The 25,346-nt window shown below is 53.6% G+C and overlaps 7 protein-coding genes across 7 annotated transcripts; 3 read left to right on the top strand and 4 right to left on the bottom strand.

Annotated features, from left to right (window-relative positions):
* Positions 1-492: 492 nt before the first annotated feature.
* Positions 493-2,112, top strand: J4E78_009755 (uncharacterized protein; the record flags this gene model as incomplete). Its single annotated transcript, XM_049370343.1, has 1 exon — positions 493-2,112. The coding sequence occupies one exon, from the start codon at positions 493-495 to the stop codon at positions 2,110-2,112; it is 1,620 nt and encodes a 539-aa protein (XP_049217893.1).
* A 3,233-nt stretch (positions 2,113-5,345) lies between these two features.
* On the bottom strand, positions 5,346-7,067 carry J4E78_009754 (uncharacterized protein; the record flags this gene model as incomplete). The annotated part of the gene is made up of 2 exons (XM_049370342.1): positions 5,346-6,984; positions 7,057-7,067. The coding sequence occupies 2 exons, from the start codon at positions 7,065-7,067 to the stop codon at positions 5,346-5,348; spliced, it is 1,650 nt and encodes a 549-aa protein (XP_049217892.1).
* A 1,918-nt stretch (positions 7,068-8,985) lies between these two features.
* J4E78_009753 (uncharacterized protein) lies at positions 8,986-10,771 on the bottom strand (the record flags this gene model as incomplete). The annotated part of the gene is made up of 2 exons (XM_049370341.1): positions 8,986-10,655; positions 10,714-10,771. The coding sequence occupies 2 exons, from the start codon at positions 10,769-10,771 to the stop codon at positions 8,986-8,988; spliced, it is 1,728 nt and encodes a 575-aa protein (XP_049217891.1).
* A 526-nt stretch (positions 10,772-11,297) lies between these two features.
* On the top strand, positions 11,298-20,057 carry J4E78_009752 (uncharacterized protein; the record flags this gene model as incomplete). The annotated part of the gene is made up of 3 exons (XM_049370340.1): positions 11,298-12,009; positions 12,313-13,968; positions 14,050-20,057. The coding sequence occupies 3 exons, from the start codon at positions 11,298-11,300 to the stop codon at positions 20,055-20,057; spliced, it is 8,376 nt and encodes a 2,791-aa protein (XP_049217890.1).
* A 169-nt stretch (positions 20,058-20,226) lies between these two features.
* J4E78_009751 (uncharacterized protein) lies at positions 20,227-21,297 on the bottom strand (the record flags this gene model as incomplete). Its single annotated transcript, XM_049370339.1, has 1 exon — positions 20,227-21,297. The coding sequence occupies one exon, from the start codon at positions 21,295-21,297 to the stop codon at positions 20,227-20,229; it is 1,071 nt and encodes a 356-aa protein (XP_049217889.1).
* A 361-nt stretch (positions 21,298-21,658) lies between these two features.
* J4E78_009750 (uncharacterized protein) lies at positions 21,659-22,759 on the top strand (the record flags this gene model as incomplete). The annotated part of the gene is made up of 1 exon (XM_049370338.1): positions 21,659-22,759. The coding sequence occupies one exon, from the start codon at positions 21,659-21,661 to the stop codon at positions 22,757-22,759; it is 1,101 nt and encodes a 366-aa protein (XP_049217888.1).
* A 191-nt stretch (positions 22,760-22,950) lies between these two features.
* Positions 22,951-23,976, bottom strand: J4E78_009749 (uncharacterized protein; the record flags this gene model as incomplete). Its single annotated transcript, XM_049370337.1, has 3 exons — positions 22,951-23,719; positions 23,778-23,794; positions 23,887-23,976. The coding sequence occupies 3 exons, from the start codon at positions 23,974-23,976 to the stop codon at positions 22,951-22,953; spliced, it is 876 nt and encodes a 291-aa protein (XP_049217887.1).
* Positions 23,977-25,346: the final 1,370 nt, after the last annotated feature.

Below are 25,346 nucleotides of genomic sequence, written 5' to 3'. Positions count from 1 at the left end.
CCATCGTGAGCCCCGGTAGTCTCTCACGATTCTTTTCAGTTACGCTATCGTGAGCATTTAAATTGCTCTCAAGTCTATTGAGCCCCGCTAGTCCCTCTCTCGTCTCTATTCTGCCACTATTTATCTGTCCAATCATCGCGACAGCTTTCCGATCGACGACAATAGCATTGTTTCACCAACTGCTACCGATTGCTACAGCGATGCGCGACCACCAGAAGTGAAGGTGAAACCGAGTCACGTCCGTCATTACAGCTTGACTCCACAATGGTATTGTCTCAATGCGCCGGGCCCCCTGCTCGTGTGCACAGGTTCACTTGCACGCCTCTTCACCTTCTTATTGTTGTACGCTCCGCAGCTCCAGTCGTTCTTATCCGCGCCATGTACACCACCTAGCTTAGCCTGTACATCATCCAGCTTTCCAACACCGTCCAACGCAACTGTCTGGCACATCACAAAATACATACCCGCAACAACACACGTCGTTTCGCCAAGATGCCAAAAACATCTAATGGTCAGCACCTGTACATCACAGGCATGAGGAATCTTCAAGAGCTAGCGTACGAATCGGAGTCCGAGGATGAAGAATCTATCGTCCGGGAGACCCGTTCCAACACCTCGTTTGGAGAGATCATGGCCCAGGCTAGGACCCCTCGCGATGTGGTCACGGAAGACAGGAAGAGGTCAAACACAGCAAAAGAGAAGGAATCAGAACGATCAGATTCACGAGCAGACACTCCAAGGTCACGGGTGCAGGCCAGTATGCCTGATTTGATCGGGCTGAGTCGTGCTCAGAAGGCCCCACGAGAGAACGACCAGTACCACCCGGAGGACCCCCTCCTCAAGCGCCATCCATTCGCAGTCAAGACTACCAACCATCTGCAATTCAAACGGGACCAGTACTCTTCCGTCCCATTGTGTCAACACTTGGAGTTATTTCTAGACTGGAACATGGACGATCCCGACAACCGAAAAGGCTCATGGATTCTCAACATTGAAAAATACGAGGACCCCTCACCTTGGTCAGAGCATCAACATTGCGCTGGCGTAGATGTTACTAAGATGGCTGATGCCTTGGCGATGAGGATAATCAAGAAGTTTACTCGACTAGACAATGAACGAGTGAGCCGAGACTTCGACCGCGGAATATCGTGTCGACGACCTCCGGCGAAGCAGCGCTTGACACGCGAGCTATGCAACATGTACTCTCAGATCCACCGTGGCAAGGAGAGCAAGCTTGTCGATAAGAAAGAAGCGCTTCGCGAGAGCCTCGATGCGGCCCAGCGGCGCAGAGAGCTGGCTGGGGAATCGCTGCTGCGAACTCAGAAGTCAGGCCAAAGCAGCGGCGCCGCAAAGCCTTGCAAGAACGATGTATCAGAAGCTCGCACCAAGTCATCTTCAGCTTCAGTCTCAGGCTCATCTCCTTCTACAAGGAAGCGTAAGACACCGAAGCAGATTGCAGAGGAGAAGGTGGCTCGGAACCGGAAGCGCAAGGGGTTGAGCGAGATTGCTAGGATTCGCGCTAAGCCTGTCGACCGCTTCAAACCAACTACGGTAGATGAACGAGACGCCCGATTGGCCGGTGTTGCTCAGCAGGTTCGACCTGAACGCGCGACGGAGACAAAGAAGAGCCCATCTGTGACCAAGCCCTCGTCGAAGTCGAAAAAGTCCGCGGTCGCCATCGATCCTGATGAAGATGTCGAGACCATCCCTCGTCGCCGCGTATCGAAGAAGACCACACTTCCACCAGCCCCAATGTTCTCTGACTCTGAGAATGAACACAGTGAAGGAGAAATCGTCACGAAGCGCAACGCGACTACAAAATCAAGATCTCAACAGATGAGCAAACCAGAGCGCGCTCTCCTCAAAGGCATCGCGAAGGCAGAGCAAGAAGAACGCGAAAGGTACGCCCAGGATGAACCCGAACCATTACCCACATCTGAAGAAAAAGAAGCAGCATTCCGGGCTGAAATTGAGGCAATTGGACTGGCACAGCTCGCTGCTCAGAAGCGGAAGTTGAGTGAAACGGAGGATGATACACCGTCTCAGGTCTTGTCTTCTTCGCGACTGATTAAGAAGGTGAGGAAGAATAGCGTTGCGAGAGAAGTTGTATAGGCTGAGGAAGGAGAATACGATAGATTGGATAATCTGTCCGAGGAATATGAAAGTACAGGCTTCTGGATACCGGGGGTTTATTCGAACTTGAGGCTTCAAGTAGAATGTGGTGGTTCGCGGTGAAACGTTTTGTCGCTTCTAGAGTGTGATGTCGTTGTACACCGTAGCTATCTGATAGTCATATGAAGCAGCGATTGACTCATTCAGACACTTTCGTATCCATCTAGCCCGTCTATACCATTTCCCTGTTCATGACATCACATCAACATCGCTTTCTTAGTCCTTCTGCCCCTCAATCGCCATCGTTCAACCGCCCTGGATACATATCCACCAACACCCTCACTTCTTCCATGAACCTGATCTCTCGTTAGCCTCAGTCACATCAGTCCAGCCTAGTTCCTCCCCACTCATCCATCGACATACCTTGTTCTATTCTCAAGATTCTCAGGAAAAAGTGCACAATCATGCAGACAACTCCTCCTACAGACATCAGCACCAAAGTCCCCAGCATACGCGAGCCGTCAAGAAAGGAGGGGGAAAGGACGCACAAGTGGTACAACATAATCCTCGCCTCGAAATCCTCACCTGGGCATGTAGGGGGACCGTGCTGTAGGTAAGCATCCCGCTGTTCCGTGTCAAGAGTTCTGAGATCATCTGTGATTTACAAATCAGCCTCATCTTAGATACACCACCATCTGCCTGTATCGTCATCAGGGAAAACTAAGCTTACATTCTGCATGACCCCAGAAACAGCCCGGGTCGAAAACCACCACTTTTCCATCTTCACCCTCCCGCCCACTCTCCACAACCCCAACATTTCCCACCCATAAATCCCCGTGGCAAAGCGAGGGCTTGACCTTCCGCCCATCCATCTCCATCGGACGCAGCAATCGAGGAACGACCTTCTCAAACAAAGGCTCCAGTAACTCTTCCATTTCACGCGACCGCGGACCGCCTGCTTTCTCGTCGTGCTCTAGCATTGTCTTCATGTTGCGCGTGAAGTATTCTTCCCAAGTGGAGGTCCAGATATTGTCTTGGGCTAGGTGGCCGTTGTGTGTCGGGACGTGGTAGCCGAAGTAAGTTCCTTGAGGGCGTTGGTTTGCGGTGAGGTCTTTGAACTTTTCTGCGCTTTTGGTGTGGAAGATGGCGAGGCGGTGGACTAGGGTGGATATGTTGGAGATGGTGGGAGGGCGCATGGCGAGGAAGGATTGGATGTAGAAATAGTACTTCGCCTCTTCGTTCGCGTTGTCGTTGTCATCGCCATCTTGATCACCATCTTCCTCTTCTCCCAAAACTCCCCAACCCAAACCCTTAACACAGAATCCCGGCATTACCCTCTCGATTTGCGCCGCAGACTCACACTCTCCCCTGACCATACTCATCCCATTCTCGCCCTGCGCTATCTTGACGAAGTACCTCCCACCCCGTCTCTCTGCGCCTTGTTCACCTTCATGTCTTTCCTCATCCTCCTCATTTGGATCTCCACCACCCTCATGCTGAGCCTCAGCATTGTCATTCCGGGCGCCATTGCTACCCTGTCGAACGGAAGTAAAAATCGTGTCGATGCGGAAACAAATCGTCCAGTTACTGGTTCCGTGGGGCGTGATCCTGACTATTCGTGTGTCTGGGGGAAGAACTGAGTGCCCGGATTAGAATCAAGTAAATGTGTTGTGACTGCTGTTGGAAATGCCTCAAAGCTGGCGAGCTAGGTAAAGACTGTGGTGACGAAAACGACTAACGTACGACCGCGGAGTGTCGTGGACTTAGCTAGGAGGGTTTCTAGCTTAGGTCGCTTGGATGCAGTTACCCCAAGGGATGTAGACATCTTGGCGGGAGGGGAAGATTAAGGCAGGAATACTAGGTGGTCACTAGTAAGAAAAAGTATACCTAGATATCTTCGTAGAGGAAAGAAAGTACCGAGGCGACTGCGGTCAAACCTGGATCTTGATTCACGCCGTTTCGTTGACTCAGGTCTTGTTCGTGAAAGACCTTGCTGTTCGCCATGCGAACAAAGCAGAGAGACCGTGTCATGAGGCACAGTAAACACCCCGCCCTGTTCAAATCAGCACACGTTATTATCATTCTCCTATGCCACCAGCTGCGAAGTCGACATACTGTACCATGTACTAAGGAACCAAGTTAGGTACCAACTTTATGTCCATACTCCCCGCTGCATAATCCACCAGCACAGCCAACCTTGGAAGTCCCCGGTACCACATGACCAGTATCCGCGGACATAACTACCGAATTCCATGCCATGTCCATCTTGCAACACACCTAGATACCACCAACCTCTTCGCCTTTCCATCATCGCAAGCACCCCTTTCACTCCTCCTCTTCCTCGGAAGAAACATAATCCCAAACGCACAGACAAAACTTCCACCCAGAATAGCACCCCCCGAAACAACCGGCTAGGGTCATAAAACTTCCCGGAAGGTCGAAGCGGAAAGAGGGGGCGCGGGAAGAAGCAAGTCACCTGCGAAGTGGATATGAACAGCCGAGTCATGGTGTGCAGACGGGAAGAAGCAAATATGCCCCAAGTGGGTTGTCGGGGGCCAAGCGTAAAACACCGAAAGAAGCATGGAAAGGTGCCCAGGTGTGAGGAAGAAGAAAGCAAGTATGGTAGTCATGGTAATCATGGTGAACATACAATAACTTTGGTACGCGGTGTCGTACAGGTAACGAGCTCAAGTTCAATGATCTTCGTAGCATATGAGGAAATCAGATTGACATTGTACTGTGTTGTTACATTTCCACATAATAACGTGCTTACTAGATAGCGCATCCGCTGACAGTTGTTACATCTGAAGCAAGAAAAGAAGTAGTAAACAGTTGCATTCAATGAGCCAGAATCGAAGAATCGAAGAAGGGAAACGCCTATTTGCACAGATCGGCCTCTCCTCAGCCTTGTCCTTTCGCAAAGAAACCTTGAAAATGGGAACGTAGGGAGAGAAAATGCTCGCATCAATACACACACTTCAGTCAAGAACCGTAGAAAGAATTAATGGTTGCACATGCTTAATCCCCAATCTGCGCCCCCCGATCCCGCCACCCAAGTTTCCCTTGCTACGCCATTGCTTACTCCATAAACGTGTATATTGGTTCTGTCCCTTAGGTATCCAGCCGTTTCTTTCTGTCTCGCTCGCTCTCTTTCTAAAAAAGTAGTAGATTCATCAATGGTGGGAAGCGTTGTTATTGTGGTGGTAGAAGGGCAAATGATTACGCCTCGATTCCTATATCTCGACGGTCTTGAGGTCTTCCGCCTCGGTGGCAGTGACGGGGCTCTTCAGCGACGAGCGCGCGGGAGCGGTAGTGGTTGCGGCAGGGGCAGCTGGTTTCGTGTCCTTGTTTTCCTTGTCATCTTTGTCATCCTTGTTCTCCTTGTCGCTGCTGAGGCTATCACGTGGTGTGGGCAGGCGGGCGGCAGGGAACTCGTCGCTCGGTCGCGGGGTGTCCATGGAGATGAGGTTCTCCTGGGGAGTCGCGGTCTTGGAGTCGAGGTTGGTGTGTACGCGGATGGGTGCTGGGTTCTCTTCTGCGACCCGGGCTAGCGGGCTGGAGAGCTTGCCTCGTGGGCTGACGCCCTTGGGCGGTTTGGATAGGCGGTGGGGGCTTCGGCCGCGGTCTTCGGGGCCCATTACAGGGCTGTGGTAGGGGCTGCTCGCAGTGCTACTGGGGACGACCATACCCGGCGCATTGGGGTTGACGCGCAGACCGCTGTTCGGGCGTCTCTTGGGTGGCCGGCGGCCGTGCTTCTGGTCACACCGCCAGCGGAGGACTTCTAGGTAGGGCGGCTCTACGTTCTGGCGCTTGAAAGCTAGCAGCTTCAGTTCGCCCGTCTCCTCGTCCATGGACACGTCTTTCGAGGCAAAGTCGTCTGCGATCATGGCCAATAGAGCGCCCCATGAGCGCGCGACAACGTATTTGGTGTCGTAGTCGCGGCCGAAAATGATGATCTGGCCCCATTGGCCGTTGGGACCGGGAGCGAGATCAACGGCAAGGTAGTTGCCTCCCCAGTCGCGAGCGAGAGGGATCCATGCGGGGTGGGCATATGCCTTTTGTACGGCGCCCTGGGGCTGTGAGTCCTGGCGCGCGAGGAGGTCCTGTCGCCAGAGCGGGTTGCCTGTGCTCTGGACTGTGGCAACGGGGGGAGCGGTCGAGGAGCCAGCAAAGGCCTTTACTGGAATCTGCGGTGTGCGGTAGTCGACCTTTGTGGTGAGGTACTCCTCGGCGACCTTCCGCCAGTTCTTCCACTCCATGACAATCTCCTCGCAGTCGAGCAGCATGAGACCGAAGAGGACACCAGTCGGCAGTCCGCCACGCTCCTGGCCATCGTGGACCTGCAGCGACTCGCGGATGTCCATGGGCAGGGTCGCGTCGAGCTCGTGCTCCAGCTCGTTGACGTCGTTGGATGTGCAGCCCTCGCACATGTTGTCGAAGAGCTCTTGGTAGTGGTCCTCGACCCAGCGGTCGATGCGCCGCCACGAGTGGCTGACGGGCGGCGGCGGGGGCAGGCCCTCGTTGAAGTCCTGCATGGGGATCTGGCCGTTGGCGCCCTGGGGGAACGAGTCCGAGTCCATGGTGGCCTGGCGGCTGAGGGAGCCGCGCATGCCGGGCGAGTAGGGGGAGCTGGGGGACATGGGGCCCTTGGGGGAGCCGATGAAGCCATTGCTCGTCGCGAGCTCGTCGTGCTGGTAGGGCGAGTGCAGGTCGGTGCGGGACTCGGCGCCGCTGGCCGTGATGGAGGTGAGGGCGGCGTGGCGGCTCTGGGGGATGGGAATGTGCCGGCCGGTGCGGTAGGGCGAGTCGTGCGAGGCGTGGCGGTCGTACGACGTCATCGTGTGCCAGAAGTCCTTCAAGGACGCCGTGATTCTGCGCTGCTGTTAGCCATCATGTCCAGGTGCGGCGCGGGGGAGCGGCGCCAGTAAGTCCGGGGGCTCGTACTGTTGTGCCATGGCGGTGGTGGTGGGCGAGGGAGCGCGGAACAGCGAAAAGAGCGTGAGGGTGCGCTCTGCGCTGGCGGGCTGTGAGTGTTCCGGGGCTCAGCGAGTGTCGGGCGGCTTGGAGCGCTGGGGGATTGAAGTAACTTGAGCTGCGTCGGCGTGGCAGGAGCTTGAATTGGAATCGAGAAAACGGATTGCAGGTGACGTTAAGGGGTGCCGACACGCCAAGACAAAGCTCGACCGGGATGGCCCTGGACCGATTGACGAGCGTTGAATGCGCACACTGGCCCACTGCTTCAGGACAGGAGCACGCCAAACCGTAGGGTGAATGATTACAAGTCTACAACAGTAGTGTCGTGGTGCGGTCGTGAGGACGCTGGTTGTGTTGTTGTTATGGTTCGTCGCCTGCATAACAAAGCCCTGCAACCACTCAACGCCGCCGCTCCCTCCTCTCCTCACCCTCCACCCTCCCCTCTCCATAGCCAACTTGAATTACCCCCGGCTTTGCGGTCATTAAGTTATTAATAGCGCTTAACACCCCTAGATATCACAGTTGCCACCCAGTATCACCACGACCAGACATCACTTCCTTTTACACAACCAACAGCTTGCCGTGGCCAATTCACTCCCTCCCCTAACCCCCATGCGGCCCATTGTCGCCGCCTCACGTCGGCGCCGTTCGTCCAACCGTGGGCCTGTTTCAGACTTGGGCGGCGTCGTGCGCGCCAACTAGAGGCTTTGCCGGGTGGCTTCGCTTGCTTAGCTTGTTATCGCTCCCTTCCCCGTTAGGAGGTGCAGCTTGCATCTCTGGCGTCGTCCAGGCGGTGTAAAACGAAACAGAGCCACTTTTATGCTCTCGCCGTGTCTTGGGAAAAACAATCCCAATGTCCGACACTTCTGCCGCACCTATGCTCAAACGCGCCAGCTCGGTCAAACGCTTCGGCCACGTACAACAAGCAATTTCTAGCAAGTTCCAAAGCTGTAGATAAGGCTGACCGGCGTGGCTTGATGCGCGCCTTGCTATTGCGTCTTCACTCACCAGCTACCGCATCCTTCGACGCAGATAATGCGCTCCCCCCGCTAAGATCTCCAATTTCCGCCATAATCTCCCAAAGGGTCCAGCTAATGTCGGTCCATGATGCGGTCAGCAGAGTTCATGACGTAGACCGATAGTCGGCAAGCACGTATTGCACATGTAAGATTGACGGCCATGCACTGTGTCGAGCGAATGCGAGTGATCAAGTGTGGCCTTGGATTGCGTTTCAGATTAACATGCCGGCGAATTCCGCCACACTGTGATATGTAGCCCTGATTGCGTCGCAGCCTTAGCATCCGTCATGTGCTACCAGAGCCCGTCCTTGAACTCTGTACCCCGCCAAGTGCCTCCTCCTCCACTAGTAAAGCTTCGTATGACACCCCTTCGAATCACATTCTTGCCGCGCGACCGGGAACATGCGTTTGTGCGAAATTCGCCGTGAGCAGCAGCGGGGTGCGGGGGTCGTGTGAGGCTGTTTGCTCATACTCCTATTTTTAGGCCCCGCCCTCTCTCGCCACATCGCATGGTAACCGATGTGGCTATTGTGGATACATTGTTCTTCCTCCATCGCAACCTCTGGCCTCGCCGCTCGATCTGCGACGTTCAGTTTGGCTTCGGGGATTTGCCGCACTAGTTGGCCTGATCTACCCCAGAGTCGTATTGCCCGCCGCGTGGGTCGGATACGAGCTGATGCGCGTTGGGTAAGCGGCCTTCGTCCCGACCCGGCATGTAGTTGGGAGGCGCGGCTCCGTCTGCTTCTGGCGCCTTTTCGTTTCGCTTTACTCAATTCTTGAAATGCTTTATGCTGATCTTTGGGTGAGTCAGTATCATAGATGAATTCCTTGAGGTTGATGCTGTGTGGAACCGCTCTGCTCGTATAGCCAGAGCGTTGCGCTAACCCAATGTCTTGCCCAAAAACTGATTGAGCTCCTCCTGCAGCGGTAGCACGATATTCTCGACTGCAGATTGGAGGCAGTCGGCATTCTGTAAGCTAGCCATGGGACTGCTGCAGTATCCGATTGCACTTTGAAACGCAGCAGACATCTCTTCAGCCTCATTGCGTGACCAAGTATGCACTAAGGTAAGCATTTTCCACTGTTCTGGCACTTGTGCGTTTGCAACTTCGTCTTCAATCTCAGATTTCCGGTATTTCTCGGCTGTTGTGCCGAAGTAGAGCTCAAGTAGTGCTACGGCCAGCGCGAGGAGTATGTTGTTCTCGAAAGTCACTGGCTTCGGTTTCTTCTCTCCGTCTTTTGGAATATCGAAAAGGCTTGGAGCGAGATATGGGCGGGTGATGTCGATTGGACGAGTAGGATCTGACGTCCGATGGAAGAAGATGTCCCGCGCAGTCCATTTGCTAGCGAGCCATGGAGTTGAGTTCAGGTAGAGTATGCTGGACGCCAAGGTCAAAGCTAGGCTGTACCTCTCTTTCTTACTCAGCTTGGATTTCTTTCCGTTGATCATTGGCGGACGTTCTAATAAGGTCTCGAGCGATATCAACTCTGTACTGGGCATGTATGCGTCTGCGCTGTCAACCGAGTAGGCGCCTCGTAATTTGCTCTTGCTGTTCAATGAGAAGCCGATAGTTGAAGACGTCTTGTGTAGTTGCTGGATCGATGCACATAAGTCGCTGACTTCTTCATAAGAAGGCAAGGAACTTGTTCCGGGATCTAAGACTGCATATGGAGGAAGTGATCCGAAGCTGACGCTCTTTGTTACCCTGGGTTTAGGAGAAGGCATCGGTGTGAGACAGCCCTCCTCTTCTTCGTCGTCTACATGGAATTCAGCAGCCTGGAACAACCAGGGAGCTCCATGACTATCCGATGAGATGGTCGAGAATGAAACGTTGAAACTTGTTTTCGCCGAGTTGTACATTTTGTGATGTTTTGACGCGAATACGCTCTCGCGGGGCTCAAGCTGCAGGCTCGCCGTATGGGAAGACTTGCAGGCGCAAGACCAGCACAAGTTGAGCGACTCGTGTAGAATCTTGGCGTATCGTTGTAACTTCTGTAAGCGCGTAGCGTATGACGGCTTCGTAGCCTTGTGGAATGTTTCTATCTTTTCGCTCTTTTCCGTGAATCTTTCCAGCTGTCGGTTGCATTCGTCAAGTTCATCGAGAAGCCCTTTGACGCTCTTTTTGTTCATAGCGAACTTTACGCGCTTGCCGAATTCGAACGTGTCGTCAGCCTTCTTGGGATGTGCGGCGAGAATTGCCTCGAGATCGTTCCGTGTAAGCTCAGCCGCTTTGTCCAGGTCCAGTTTGTTTGCGATCTTAGTCATAATTCTCTCGATCTCCGCCATGGTGTTCTGGTAGGATTTGTACGTGTTTTGAAGCTTCTCCTGAAGCGCCGTTTCCTTGCTCTTCCATAGCTCCAGCGAAGCCCTGGGATCAGCTGTCATCTTCAGCCATTCGGCGTCCGTCGTAATGGATCCGAAGAGAATCTGGATGGTTTGATTGAACTGGTCATGCTGAGCTCCAAGCTTTCTGATGAGTTTGGGCAGTTCCTTGTCCCATTTCCAGAACCCCTTGACAGGATCGAGTCCTTCTTTGTAGGACGTTATCGCTAGCACGCGGTCAGCCCGTTGTTGCTACGCATTACTCGCTTCAAGGACGCAATTCACCCTGTATAATTAACGGCAAAGCGCCAAGCACAAGACCGGCGACTTCGATGCCGCTCATCGTCGCGATTGCCTGTTCTTCGAATCAATGGCGATGTCGCGCGTCATTGGTTGGCGACGGAAGGAGCGAGGGCCGAGCGGGGTTCAGGGCTGTCAGGCAATCACGCGAAGAACACGGCTCCCAGCTAAAGCATAATGACTGCGTTGCGAGCGATAAGGCAGAGGAGACATGAGGGTCTCATTCCGCGAGCAACAAGAGTTTACGACAGCAGAAGGTAACACTGCCCGCGAGGCGCCTGAACTGCGCCCCCACTATCCTGAAAGATCCTAGCATCGCAGCCTTCAGGCTGCACGCTGACAACACGAGTGCTGACTAACCGCCTGCCATCTACCATCTCATTGCAGTCGAGGTTGTAGTAACAAGAGCATCTGCCTGCCGTCCTTTCGTCGGCATCAACGACTCAGTTGGTTTGGGCTACCAGTAGCTCAGCGCATCAACAACCACTCCAGCGTTGGGGTCGTGCGATCGCCGCCGCACTTCAAGGCTCCCCTCGCTTGCGCCTGCTCCGACATGCCGAGCGCCCATAATGTCGACCCTTAGGCTTGCGACAGCTTCCAATGTACGCGCTTTCCAGATACTGACCGAAGCTCTCGACGCAAGCAACGGGAAGTGGTCACAATGGATTGAAAGCGAAACACTCGACGACGAGGTCGGAAGATTCAGGGTGTGGGCTGGCAACTTGGGAGCGTTGCAGAAAGGCCACAGCTCGCTTGACTACAGACTGCGCGGCTCCCCAGTCTTATTCAGCAGCGCCCTCAGACTACTGAATGAGCTTGAGCAGAATCTGAATGAAACATATGCTATCGTTTCTGAGGCGCGCCTGCCTTATGAACAGCAAACGCCATCGGAGGGTTCTGACGATGATAGCGACCGTGGCTCGTCCAGCGAGGAAGAGGAACACGACTCTGACAGCGACGAGCCTAGAAGCGAGTTGCGGATGAGATATGAAGAAATCGTGGACATCATCGACAACCTCTACAAGCTCAGCGTCCGCATCAGGACACCGACCGTACGCTCAAGATCGCTCAAAGCCTCTGCCTACACGTCAGTGGATCCAGAAACTGGTGTGGATATCCTCGGTGTGTACGCTGAACTGGATCGAAAGCATGTTCGAGAGCTGCTCTCGCAGCTACGGAAGACGCATCCTGCACAGAATGAGGAAGATCAGGACTTCTTGACCGAGCGGTTGAGCTCTGCTATTACATTGCGTAGGCGGCATTTCAAGTATTGGAAGCGTCGTAAGTTCGACAAGTAATATTGCTGCATCTTGCACAGTCTGACTATGGTAGATCGTGATAAGTTGGGCGCTTCCGCAGATTCCGAAGACATAGCAGATGCTGGCAGACCTACAGCAAATGAAGCGCCAGCTCCGATGCGTCATGACACTCTTGAAGCTCACCCAGTACGTACTATTCCATCAGCTGTCTCCTAACGCACTATTTCGAACGTGATCTAACTTCGGTCTTAGCCGATGCCAACGATCAATACCCCAAAGCCGACGCCGAGCCAAAAGACTGGGAAAACCTTGCTATCTGGTACAGAGGCGACGCACCATCACCAGTCTCTAGACGATATCGTGGACACCAAATCCGTGACGAGCTACGCGGTCACCGTGAAAGACTTGGACGGAAAAGGTATCGATCTACCACCCCCTCCGAAGGCTGCTACATGCGACAAAGACTTCGAATGCCCGTACTGTTGGATCGTCTGCCCTGCACGATACGGTAAAGGACGAGCTTGGAAAACCCATCTGCTACAAGACCTTCAGCCTTACATATGTACATACCGAGACTGCGAGAGTTCCGAACTGCTCTTTCGTAGTCGTCGGGAGTGGGCGGAACACGAAGCGACTCATCGCAAGCTATGGCGCTGCCCCGAACACGTGAACGCCTTATACAGCACCCAAGCTGGTCTTGAAAATCACTTTCGGCAGGAACATATTGGTAGCTTCCCCGACGATCAGATAGCTATCATGGCTAAGATCGGAGAAACCATAGCTGTGGACTCACGGGATAAGTGTCCGATCTGTTTCGTGCCCACGGTCACTGAAGGCTTGGGTGATTTGCAGAGCCACATTGCAAATCATCTGGAACGTCTGGCTACTTTTGCCTTGCCGCATGGCAGGGAAGACGACGAAGACGGTGCTAGTAGTGTTGCAAGCCGTGGGAGCTCTAACTCTCAATCTTTACTCGGGTCGATAAGTACCGGTTCAAGCAATGAGATGGTCGCACTCAACCGGGATCTGGAAACTGGGCAGTCTGTTGAGACGGAGCTCAATGGGGAAGACCATCTACTGATGCAGTTCAGGGATGAGAACTTGCCATGGAAGGAGATCGTAGCGCGCTTTCAGGAAACCTTCAGCAGGCAGTACGATATACCAACAATGCAGAGGCGCCGTAAGCAACTGGTGGATCTGGCAAACAAGCAATCTCTTGAGTTCGAGTTCAGTGAGAAAGACCGACTACTGCTACAACTCAAAGAGAAAGAGCACATGCCGTGGAAGGACATTGCAGTGCGCTTCTCAGAAGTCTTTGGCACTGATTACCGAAACCGAATACCCGCACTCCAGATGCGTATGAAGCGAGTAAGGGAACGGATACTCGAGCAGTATCTTGCGTCTGGACTCAGTGGGGAAGACCGCCTGCTACTGCAACTCAGCGCCAAAGATCGCATGCCTTGGGAGGAGATTCAAGCGCTGTTCCGGAAAGCCTTTGGCAAGGAGTACGAAATAACCGCACTCGAGTCTCGAATGCAGCAACTTTATGAAGGAATGAATAAGCAGTCACTCCTACCAACCGAGACCAGCCGAGGTCTGCTGTCCGCGGAAATACTACAGCAACTTCCAGACGAAAGTCAAAATCGAATGGCAGTGTTCTCAAATCAAGTGGACGACCTGGACGACCTGGACGACTCGGAAGACGAGCAACTCGAGGATGAACAGCCTGATGAAAACATATTGCCTGAGCACCAGAAACATCTGGAAGAACGGGAAGCGTTTAGACAACACGTCTCATCATTACCAGGAGTTCTATCGGTTCGGTTTTATCGCGGTTATGGCTCATGGACTGGCCTTATCACGTTCGCCGATGATCTGGTGGGCGAACAAGCAACTGCGCTGTTTGACGCTCAGCAATTCCCCAACGTTGTGTTCAAGAGTAAAAGGAACAAAAGCAAGTGGACATTCACCAGAATCACTGGTACGAGCAGTAAGTCGATGTGTAGATGAGATCTACGAAAGCTTGCTATATAATCGGCATACTGACGAACTTTCGCTATAGAGAAGGACGGCTCCTTCGTTCGCCAGTCAACTGTGGATACACAAACCACTGAAGAAGCCGAGATTCTTCCACCCGGATCTGAAACGTATGACGAAGAATATGAAGATCCAAGCAAACAACCAATCATCACAACTGCAGAGATCCCTACGCTACGCTCGCTTTACCAGTCCCGGCGGCTGTTGCAGCGCGATCAGAGCTTTGCGCCAAACGATGCTTACAACCAGTTGATCTCGTTCTGCCATTACGACCTAACGAGACTGAAAGTGGATGCCATAGTCAGCAATGCCTCCGCTAATTTCCAGACCGATCCTGATCCAGATTCTCTGCACCACGCTATCTATAAAGCCGGCGGCCCAGGCCTCAGGGAAGAGGCAAGATCGAAAGCTAAGGTCAAAGTGGGTCAAGCCGAGCTCACCCACGGACACAATCTTCCGAGCTCCTGGGTGATTCACGCAGTTGCACCAGGATATACCGGCCGCAAAGGAGTTGGTCAATTCAACGTCCTTTCCGAGTGCTATCGGAGTGTCATGAGAATGGCGGCTAACTACGAGTTCAAAACAATCGCCTTTCCTTGCCTGGGTACCGGGGGTTGCATGTTCCCTGCACGTGTCGCTGCACGTATAGCGCTGCAAGAGATCAGGGAATACCTGGATTCACATCCTACACATCGACCTGAGCGAATAATCTTCTGCGTACGGGCAGCAGTCGATGAGAAGGCGTATACCGACTTTCTACCGGTTTTCTTCCCACCCACACATGGAGACTTGGACAGAGCCAGAACTTCAGACTGGTCCGCGAATCGTGCTGCGCTGGCAGCTCAGGTACTAGAGGCACGTACGCAACTTCAAAATGCGTTGACTGCAATCACTGTTACCTACGACTTTGGCACGCAAAGTACGGTCTGTGCTCACGACATGCGTCGGATCGACTCTACGCTGAGTTCGATCCGCAAACATCTCTTAGGGTTGAAAGAACTCAAGCGGAGTCTGGGCGATCTCAATCTACTATGCTCCGTGACTTTCACGGCATGTGCTGACATTATGGATATGGCCGAGCGAGCACGTAAACAGGGCCGCGCTGGAAATACGCAGTCTATCTGGACCGAAGCCAACTCCGATATACGAGTCAAGCATGGATTTGAGCTCACGAGTGTCTTTGACTACAGCTGGATCTTCGCCAATAGCTTAGAAGAGGTACTTATACTTGGCAAAGCAGAACCAGATGCGATGGGACGAGCACGCCAGATTCTGGAGACCTATGGTGTCAAACAGAAGGGCCAAGATGCCGAAGGTATCCGCGATCATCTGGATGAGGTACTGTACGTGCGTGAGGCTGAACGTCCTACCCCCAAAGTTCGCGGACTCATCCAAGTTCATCAAATACCCCCCGTAGCGAGGCTCTACATACTGGGCCAACTGGAAGCGAAGCCTACAATGGCGAAACCCTCCACTCTATTCAACCACACTGTATGCTTACTGAGAGAGGACATCACGAGGCTGGAAGTCGACATCGTGGTAAACTCAACCGATCTAAGCTTCTCCGGCATGGGTACTCTAGACCGCAGCATCTTCAAGAAAGGAGGAGATGAACTGCGCTCGGAAGTCTCAACCTTCGGCAAATGCGAAGAAGGCGACGTCAAAGCAACCGCCGGATATCTTCTGCCAGCCAAACACATTCTACATGTCGTTCCGCCTGGAACGTTCAGGAGCGATACCAAGAATATCTTGAGGAACATCTACCGGGCAATCCTGCATGATGCCGTACTCATGAGGGCGACTTCCATCGCGATACCGAGTATCGGAACTGGTATGCGGAATTACCCGCGGCGCGACTGCGCGTCGTTGGCGATGGAGGAAGTGAAGCGCTTTCTGGAATCTGCTGAGCCGGGTAATGGGCTTGATAAGATTATATTCGTTGTCTTCTCTTCCAATGACGAGTTTGTTTACAAGAGCCTTTTGCCGGTCTACTTTCCGCCAACGAAGGGCAATACTTCGCCGACTATCTTGGCGGAGCAGCCTGCGCAGGTCGAGGGAAGTTCCTTTTCGTCATTACCGGCTACCACAGATCAGCCTTCCCCGTCCATCCCAGGAGAAGAGACTACTCGCAGTGTCCGATTTGGCAAGCAGCCGGTAAAGTCGCGGGCCTGGAACGACGACGAAGCCAAGACTCTGATGGACTTTGAACTACATGTCGGAACTTGCAAAGTGTGCGGAAACGGCCTCTATGAGAGCACTCAAAGGATTTGCGATCTGGGCTTTCATTTGGCCGAAGCAGTTACACAGCGAACGGAGATGTCTGAAGATGCGCTCGTGTACAGCAAAGCGGACGAGCAGGGCCAAAGGGAGCAACTGGAGATGCCGGTGGAACAATTGCCCAGTACCATGATGTTTCTCTCCACCGTCGCGAGAGATAGACGTTATATGTCTGAGAATGCATCTGCTCAAGTCGAAAAGCCTGACACGACAGACTCTGATACGCCTGCATTGGAGAACCCTTCGGTACCAAAAGACCTGGACGATATTTCGCACGCTACAGAGCAACCCGCGGTAGTCCGAGTGGAAATCTTGTCCCCACGCACCGATACTGGAGACTGGTTCTACTCATGGGTTCGAGTCTTCAGGAGCAAGATCGAGATGTACTCTGGGGATTATGATCCTGATCCATACGGAGAATCTACTGGACATATGCCGTATGCGTCCATGGATTTTACCGATACGACCACAAACGTGGACGGCGGCAAAGGCAACATTGTATCTTTGTGGACAGTAACGCAAGGACTAGACCAGGGAGAAACATGGCGTTTTCGTAGCTCTGAAGTTGCTGATTCAATCGCGCTTCTCGAGCTTTTCAAAAGAGCTATCAATCGTGGCCGTTGGGAGCGGGAGAAGAAGTTAACAGCGGAGGTTGGAGAAGCGACAAGCCCCCAGCCAACAGTTGACGCGAAGAGAGAACGGGACATTGCTGAAGATCGATCTGCTGATGTCAACAAACCTGATGCTGCGAAGCTCGACGTTCAAGTCCAGAAAGATGACAAGGCGGCCCACTTTTCGGAAGCCGAAGATGCGAATGTTGTAGCACCAGATGCGGGGCCACGTGCTGTGATCCGTGTCGAGACTCTCGCGAAGTCGCGCGGAGCTTCCGATTGGCCGAACGCCATTCTATACGTCTATGAGGGCAAGATTGTTGTGGAACTTGAGAAGAACGATGGCCCAGACCAACCATATACGACAATAGACCTCACGAGTGGTATTCCACATCTGGGCCGCCGACGTGGGGATCCTGGAATCGGCCATGTGGATACGGCGTGTCTACGGGTGACAAGCAGGGGAGACTGGGAAGAGGGAGGCTGGGAAAGCACATGGTACTTTCGCAGTCACGGAGAGTCTGATACAGACGCAATGTTCAATGTCCTTCAGGAAGCCGTTGATCGCAATAGGAAAGTAGGGAAGAAAATAGCGTCTACTGGGGTCGAAGAAATGACAAGCCCGGGACCAACGACTGCGCCAATTGCACAGCGCGAGGGAACTGGAGAAGCTTTCGATGCGTCGTCTTATCCTAAATGGAACCAAAGATTACGCGACATCAAAGATCAAGCCGATGACAAGCACCGCACCAGAGGAGAAACCGTTCCAGCATACGACGCGCCAGCAGATAGTACATCCAACTCGGGCAGTGGTTCAACCAATTTGGAGCCAGAGTCAGGGGAGCTTACTCTAAACACACGGATCCTTGCCTACCTTGATGATGATTTTAAGACCCGACCTGGCTCGTACATAGGTCAGAACTTCAAGGAGATCGCTTCTAGCCTCGAGTCCTGGCGCCCTAGTTCCATCACCGATGCTTTACGAAGGCTAGCTGCAGAAGGAAAAGTCCACAACACTGTTGACGGTGAGACATGGGTTATTTCGAGACCATACACTGAGCTTCGTACATCGGACCGAGAGAACCAACCAGAGAAACCAAGCGAGACTGGTACAGATGCTCTCGCTAATCAAGTCTTGATATACATGAATCGTGTAAACGGCATAGCACTGCTCCTTTCCATGGTCAAGGTGCTTCAAACTTCTACCAACGCATTATGGCCTGCGATTAGGTACCTAAAAGCCAACGATCTCATCTCTAGTCAGGCTGGCGAACAGGTCTGGACCTTGACCGACAAGGGTAGAACAAGAGTACGCGAGTTACGGTTGCAAGCAGCAAAAGCAGGACAAGACATCGCGCAAGCTACTGGATCAAACCCCAATGCAAGACCCAGCCCGTCTAGCTACTGGTCTACCTCCGAATTGCAGGATTTCAAAATCAATGCTGCACGCTTTGGCACGGACTGGACAGCAATGGCGAATCACATGGGTACAAAAACATCTACTATGCTCAAAAACAATTACCTACGTCTTCTGGAGATGGACGGCCCAGAATTGGAGCAGTTGGCACAGGAAGCAGATGCTCGAAACGCTCCCGCTTCTCAACAACTTGCTACGGAGACTCTCGAGTCCATGAAGCAGCCCACATCAGATGAGGCCAACGCTATTGCTGAAAAGCGCGTTGATTCCGAAGCTGAGCCAGAAAAAGATCCCAACAAGGATGAGGATACATCAAACAACCTAGCCGACCGTGTTTTATCTTACCTGAGAAGCCCGCTTGGAGTGAGCAGAAACATATCGGATCTCGCGATTACATTTAATACTCCGGTCGCTGAGCTTCAACCAGTACTCAAACAGTTGAGATTTGATGGGTTGGTGGAGAACGGGGAGGATAAGTCGATCTGGACTGCGACAGTTTCAACTCAACATTTTCGTCCACAGTCGACTCGCGCGGGGCTCACACCCCGTTCTCCAACCGCAAAGTCAAATGTACTTACGTATCGCAATCGTGGTGGCTACAACAGAGTTCTATGCTCGAACTGGCAAAAGCATGGCCATCCTTCAGACTACAACTTTGTCGATGAAGAGGATGAGCTGTGCGCTCATTGCATTCAGGCACCGAGACGGGAAGGTGCAGTCGTGGAGAGCGCTACACATGATGATGACACTTCGACAACCCACGTCCGACCGACTGGCTCAGGATCTTCGATTATGGACGCTGCAATTAACAGCGGACAAATTTATATCTCCGAGTCCTCCAGCTATGATAATCGCCCCTGGAATCAAACACCTCTACCTCGTACACAGATCCCTACGAGTTTCATAGATGAACGCATTCTTATAGAGCAAGGGTTTAAACCCGACAAGGAAGCTGGTATTTATTATGTGGAACGCAAAGTCGGACCCGAGGAAACTGGGGAATGGCTCAGGCAGACGAAAGAGCTACAGATAAAGGACTCCCAGGTCCCGCAAGAACCTCCAGAGGAGACTCAATCCGTGTTCGCCGAACGAGGCAGCGACTCAGGCGAAGACTTGCAGATGGGGCGGTCAGATCGTGATGAGTTTGTTGAGAGCGTTGAAAGCATCGCCAAGGCAGAAAGACGCGCTGGATTGAGGGACTCAGAAATCGAAGAAGACACGGATACAGATGATGCCATGGTCATGAATTTCGCGCAGACGAACAGGATGAAGCCACCAAGCTGGATTCATGTCAGGCGCAGCAAGAGCCAAAGCCAAAGCCAGGGGTCCGGAGCTTTGCATTCTGGGAAGAAAAAGCTGGGCCATGCCACAGAGGGTGACGATGGAAATTCCGGTCGCGACATTCTCGATCCCATAGTCGCTATACCCGAAAAGGAAGGGTATGATCGCCTAACCTCGAAGCCAGCAGAGGCCACCCCGAAAGCTCCTGCTACTGACCAAGCTTCCAGTTGGAGAGACGGCAGGGGCACAAAAGAAAGGAGGCAGACCAGATTCAGTAGGGCAATGACAGGTGATATTGAAGAAGACGTGGAGTCAGGCACAGCGAGTAGCTTGAGAAAAGCGAGGGTTGTAAGGGAAAGGAAACACAATGAAACGAGCAAGGCAAAGAAGGAAGACATTGATGACGAACTGGAGGACTACGATGGACAGGAGGAAGACTTTGTATAACTAGAGTGAGATATATGACGAGAGCGTGGCCTGGCCATTCGGAGGAAATTATGACATCTCCTCCGCTATTGATGTGAAGTGCATTCAGAACTCACAAACGTAGTGTTGATGTGGTAAATCGCCTAGTTCACACTCCAAGTTCAACAAGTACATACCTCAACCTCCAGCATCACTCCTCACAAACAGCAACACCCGCCTCCCCCTCCGCAATCGCCCCCATAAAGTCCCCTACATCCTCCCCGCGCTCACCAAGCACAAACTCCAAAGTCGCAACCCACGTCTCCCCATTATTCGTGAACCAATCATACTTAGGACACAGGCTCCTCACGTAGCCCTCGACCATGCCCTTCAGCGGCGCATGTTCCTTCAAGTAAAGTATCTGAGCCGGATCAAGCTTCATATAGTCCTCAATAACGTAGTAATGCGGGATATCGTCGCCCCAGCCTTCAGCACCGACTTCGTGGGAGGGGTGGAGCGAGTATTTGGACGCGGCGTAGCGGGAGGTGTAGGTGGGTGTGTTGTTGAAGTGAGTCGAGAGCGGGTTGGGCGTGAAGGGGTTGAAGGCTTGCGGGGCGGTGGGTGGGTAGTTGAGGTGGATGTTGAAGAGGAGGGAGTGCTCGTTGCCCGGGTGTCGCTTTTTGAACTTTCGGGCGATGGTGCCGTTGGAGGGGCAGACGTTACTTTGGACGACTTCGCGTATGACGGCGTGCACGTCGGCGATTTCGGCGAGTTCCCAGGTGCTCCAGTTGTGGAGGAGGGCTGCGCGCTTGAGCAGCACGAGGCGGGACGCGCGGGCTTCGCGGGGGTGGTCGCTGTTGTGGAAGGCGCGGGAGTAGAGCCAGATTCTATAGATGGCTCGTCTCACGAGATAGCGCTCGTCTGTTGTCAAGAGACGCCGGCTTTCGAAGTTGTGCTTCCACTTCTTGAACGGGTAGATGTCGCACCATTTCTCAGCTGTGCGCCCATGCTGCACGATCTGCTTGAGCAGCGCGAGAGAGAAGGGGACGGAGCGGACGATGTGTGCAGGCTGGCTTTTGTTGTGGGTCAGGAGTTGAGTGAGGTCTTCTAGCGGACCGAATTGCGTTTCGGCGGCCTTTTCGAGTATGGGTAGTTTCTGGGAGGAAGAATAGATGTTGCGGAAACGGCGACAGGTGGCAGATAGCGCTGTCACGTCGTTGACTGAACGGCATGATAGGTACACCTGCACAACAAGCTCCGTCGCGAGATCTTCGAACAGCATCTTGAAGGTGGTTGTAGGGTAGGGGAGCGATTTGGTGGCTGGATCTCAGTCAGCAATGAATCCATATGATAGAAGACACACAGCACGGTATATATGAATGGAACTCACCTGTGATCTATCAAGTATACGCGTGTCTTAAGCCCGCGTTAGGTGCTGAGTTGTCTCTTGTGACAGTGATGTGGATATCGAATCAATCTCTTCCTCTCTTCACTATCCTTCGACCAGTCTCGTATATCGATCTATCGATCTAATCGGTGCGTAGCTATCTCGCCTCTACACCGACACGTATCGCGTGGTTCAAACAAATCGGACCCCTCCGTTGGGGCTATAGGTAGAAAACGCGACGACATTCTGGAAAGACATGGTGCAAGTCAATGCAAGCTCTGGCGAGCTGTCTCTGGAATGGGAGGTCATCGTTAGTGGTTGGAAAGAGGGAAAGGAGTCATCAGTCGTGACGACCGTGGACGTGATGGATGCCGCCAAGGGGGCTAACCCGGATTGTGGGGGCCAATCGGCGTGGAGACGGGAGAGCACCGATGGCGTCAATGAGCAGCGCCAGGCATGCCGCATGAAGATGCGCATGTCTTCACAACATGCCATTGCAAGTCCAATGCCACAGGATAACGAGCGCATCATGCAGCACTCCACAGACACCGCATCCTCCCAGCCATCCCCGCTCCTCCGCCTCCCAATCGAGCTCCGCCGCCTAATCTACAGCCACGTCCTCCCCCACACCACCACCTTCGAAGTGCGTTTCCAGCACCCTCCCGACCCACCCCCAAAGTCCGAATACAATCTGACCTTTGTGCGGCAGAAGAACGGCGACGGGGGCTGGCGCATGCAACGCACACTACCACGCACAGAGCGCGAGACAGGCAACGACACAGTCTGGCGGCGCGGGCACACGAGCCTCCTCGCCGTGTCGCGACACGTCCACGAAGAAGCTGCAGACATGCTATACGGAGACAATATCTTTGTGATTGACGTGACGTTCGACGCGATCAACTTTCGGTATCGATGGCGCACGGCGAATAATCTTACGCCGAACCGGACGTATCCGTTCTTGGATCACTTCTCGCAGAGGAATCTGCTGAGGATTAGGAACTATGTTGTTAATGTTGAGTCTGTGGATGATTATACGGGGATGATAAAGTATAATTGCGGGGGTAGAGGCTTGCCGGCTGGCATAAAGAGTAAAGTACGGGAGCTGGTTGATCTGTTGGTTGTTGCGCCGCAGTTATATCGGCTGCAGGTGCATCTTATAGATGGCGCGATTAGTCGCGTGAGGTTTCCTAGTGGACGGGTACATCGTGTGCAGGACGAGGGTAACTATGCGCAGACACAGCTAGTGCTTGATCCTTTTAGGGCTGTATATGGAGTCAGACAGGCGGTTGTTAGTGGTGTTGATGATGAGTACAGAGAAGCCTTGGAGAAGAGCATGACTGCTGACAGGACACACTGATATCACCAAAGGATAAGGAGTACTTGGGTTAACGGTCGCTCGCAATGAGCTACCCATTAAACGATAGCTTTTGGGTATATCGCTATACATACATACGGGCCTGTGTCCAGCCCAGAATCGACGCCAATCTAAATAAGACGATGCATTCCATAAACGCCATTTTTCCTTCCCTCGAAACATGGCAAACAATTTTACGCGAACAGCACATTGTCGCTGAGCGGGTCCTTCTCTTTCCTGACTCCACCGTGCGATGTCAAACCCAGGTCCTGGTGCTTGAGCAGAGTATCCCTCTGCGCGTCGGTCCTCTTGTTGAACCTGCCGGCCTTTGATTTCCTCAAGTCGGAACGGATCTGGTTGGGTGAAACGAACTCCTTGTTTTCGTAGATGATTGGACCTCCGAAGCTGGACTCCTGGATAACGATGGGAGTGAGGACGAAACGGGGGCCGATTTCGACTAGGTTGACATCAAACTCGCTTCCCTTCTTCTTCTTGGGCGCCTCATCGACGTCCATCTCTTCGCCATCAGCAGGCTTCTTCTTGCTGGTCTCGCTCTCGTTGATTTGGAACACGCGGATCCAGATCTTGCCGTCTGCGACTGTGAAACCCATCACGTGGTCTACGAAAGGCTTGACCTTTCGGCTCGTCTTGGGGACGCCGAAAATCTGGGTGAAGAGCTCCTTGATCACGCGGAGATGGGCCTGCTTGTCGAAGGCGGCGTCGAAAGAGAGGACTGGTCGCGATCCTTTCAGGCAGTTGCCAATAAAGTTGAGCTCTTCCATGGTGTGCAAGTTTTGCAGGTGCATCTTTACAGTAGGACCGTTGGGTGGCTTGGACATCCAGCAGTAAAGATCCTTGCCCTTGCGAGCTTCGAAGAAGAGGACATTGTTGCAGTTGTAAAGTTCTGCTAGTTCGTTGAGTTGGTAAAGCTTGGTCTTGGTGTCAAGTTTGGCTTCTTTCCGGCTATGGGGCCTTTCCAAATATCAGTAAATGAAGTTGTCTGATGGCGCAAACCACTCACATCAACGAGTACAAGTCCTGTAGCAAGTGTCGGTGACGGAAAGTAACACCTCTTGAACTCTGACAATCATCAGCATGGGTCTCGGTTTGCGCCGCGCGTGGAATCGTACCAGAATAAGGACACGCTGCTTGTTTCTCTGTACGCCCGTTTCCTTCTCCTCTTTCTCCGCGCCGGACAGGGTCTTGTATACGGAAGCCATGGTGATTTCAGGCGGTTGTTGCTGCGCTTGTCGGGGTGGATGCGCCTCTGCAAAAAAGTTCGAGAATTGATGCCGCCCAGAGTTTTAGCGCGATCTACGCTCGGGCCGCGCTACGACCGAAGGAGCTAGAGCGGATGGAGTCTTCGCGGCATGGTCGCGCCTTCCGTCACCGTCGTGGTGAGGCTTCATCCAATGGGCGTTTGCAGCCCCAACATTCTGCCCTGCTCGCTTTTGTGCCTGCGTGTTGGCATTGTCGCGTGCACGAGAGACTCGATGGAGATGGCAATGTATACAGAGTCAGCCATCGGATGGCGAGGAAATGAGATGCGCACGTCCGCCGTGGTCCAGAGGCTCGTGGTAGATTAGCCGAAGCTGGCAACGCCTCAACCCGGCACGCGGAGCAGCGACGAGTTGTAGGTGCTGAGAAGGGAAATAAGAAATGCTCAGGCGGCGGCAGCGAGTAGCAGCAGAGTGCCGGAATCGAGGACACTCAGGCAGACCGGCACAGACGAGAAGCGGCTGCACGCTGCATGGCGCCGTTTGCATGCACGCAATTATTGGTCGATGCACCCATCTGGGCGTGTATGCTCCTACGAGAGATGGGGTTCAGGTGCTTTGTTAAGAGGCACGCCCAGCAGCGCAGCAGCGTCGCAATGAAGGTCCCCACGCGTAATGCGGCCATGCCAGACATGCTCGACGCAGTCCGCAGCCCGCCGTGTCACATGTTGCGAGCGTGTAGGGCGTCGCAGGCTCTCCATCAAACCTCATCGCGGCTCTGCATCACGCCCGGAGCTGCTCCAGGACAGAGTTGCCGCAGCCGCACTAAGCAGAAGCTGACTTGCCAACCGTTCGTGTGTGATAGACGGCGCTCAAGCAGCTCCACACCAGCCCCCATCCCATCTTCCCTCTTCCATCTCGTCGTCGTCGCATCCACATCGCCAACTGCCCGACGACCATCGCCGGCAGCCCTCGCCCACGGCGCATTCCCTCTGCTGTCGTCGCCGCGCTCCCTGCGCGCCCCACCGCCAGTGCCTGCTGCGTGCGGCCCATGGAGCAGCCTCTCCGCCGTTAACAAGCCCTCACGCGCTGCCGTCATGTTTCGCGATCCGGTCCTGCGGCGGTCCGTCGATGATGGGGAGGAGCATTCGCGAGGAGAAAGAAAGCCGCCAGGGCACCAAGGGGAACCTACGCCAGTGCCAGCAGCTTACCACAGATCGCCGACACAGGCAGGCCAACCATACCAACACCATTCGCCAAACACTCCAGCGCCCTTGCCTCTCCACCACGCCAGCCTTCACCACCCCCCATCCCATCAACACCCTCGCCCTCCACCGTCGCCCAGCACCACCGAGCTGCCGCCCATCAGCACG

The sequence above is a fragment of the Alternaria triticimaculans genome (assembly GCF_023758025.1).
Source record: "Alternaria triticimaculans strain BMP 0046 chromosome Unknown scaffold_23, whole genome shotgun sequence".
NCBI lineage: Eukaryota > Fungi > Ascomycota > Dothideomycetes > Pleosporales > Pleosporaceae > Alternaria > Alternaria triticimaculans.
This window is presented reverse-complemented; position numbering and strand designations above follow the sequence as displayed.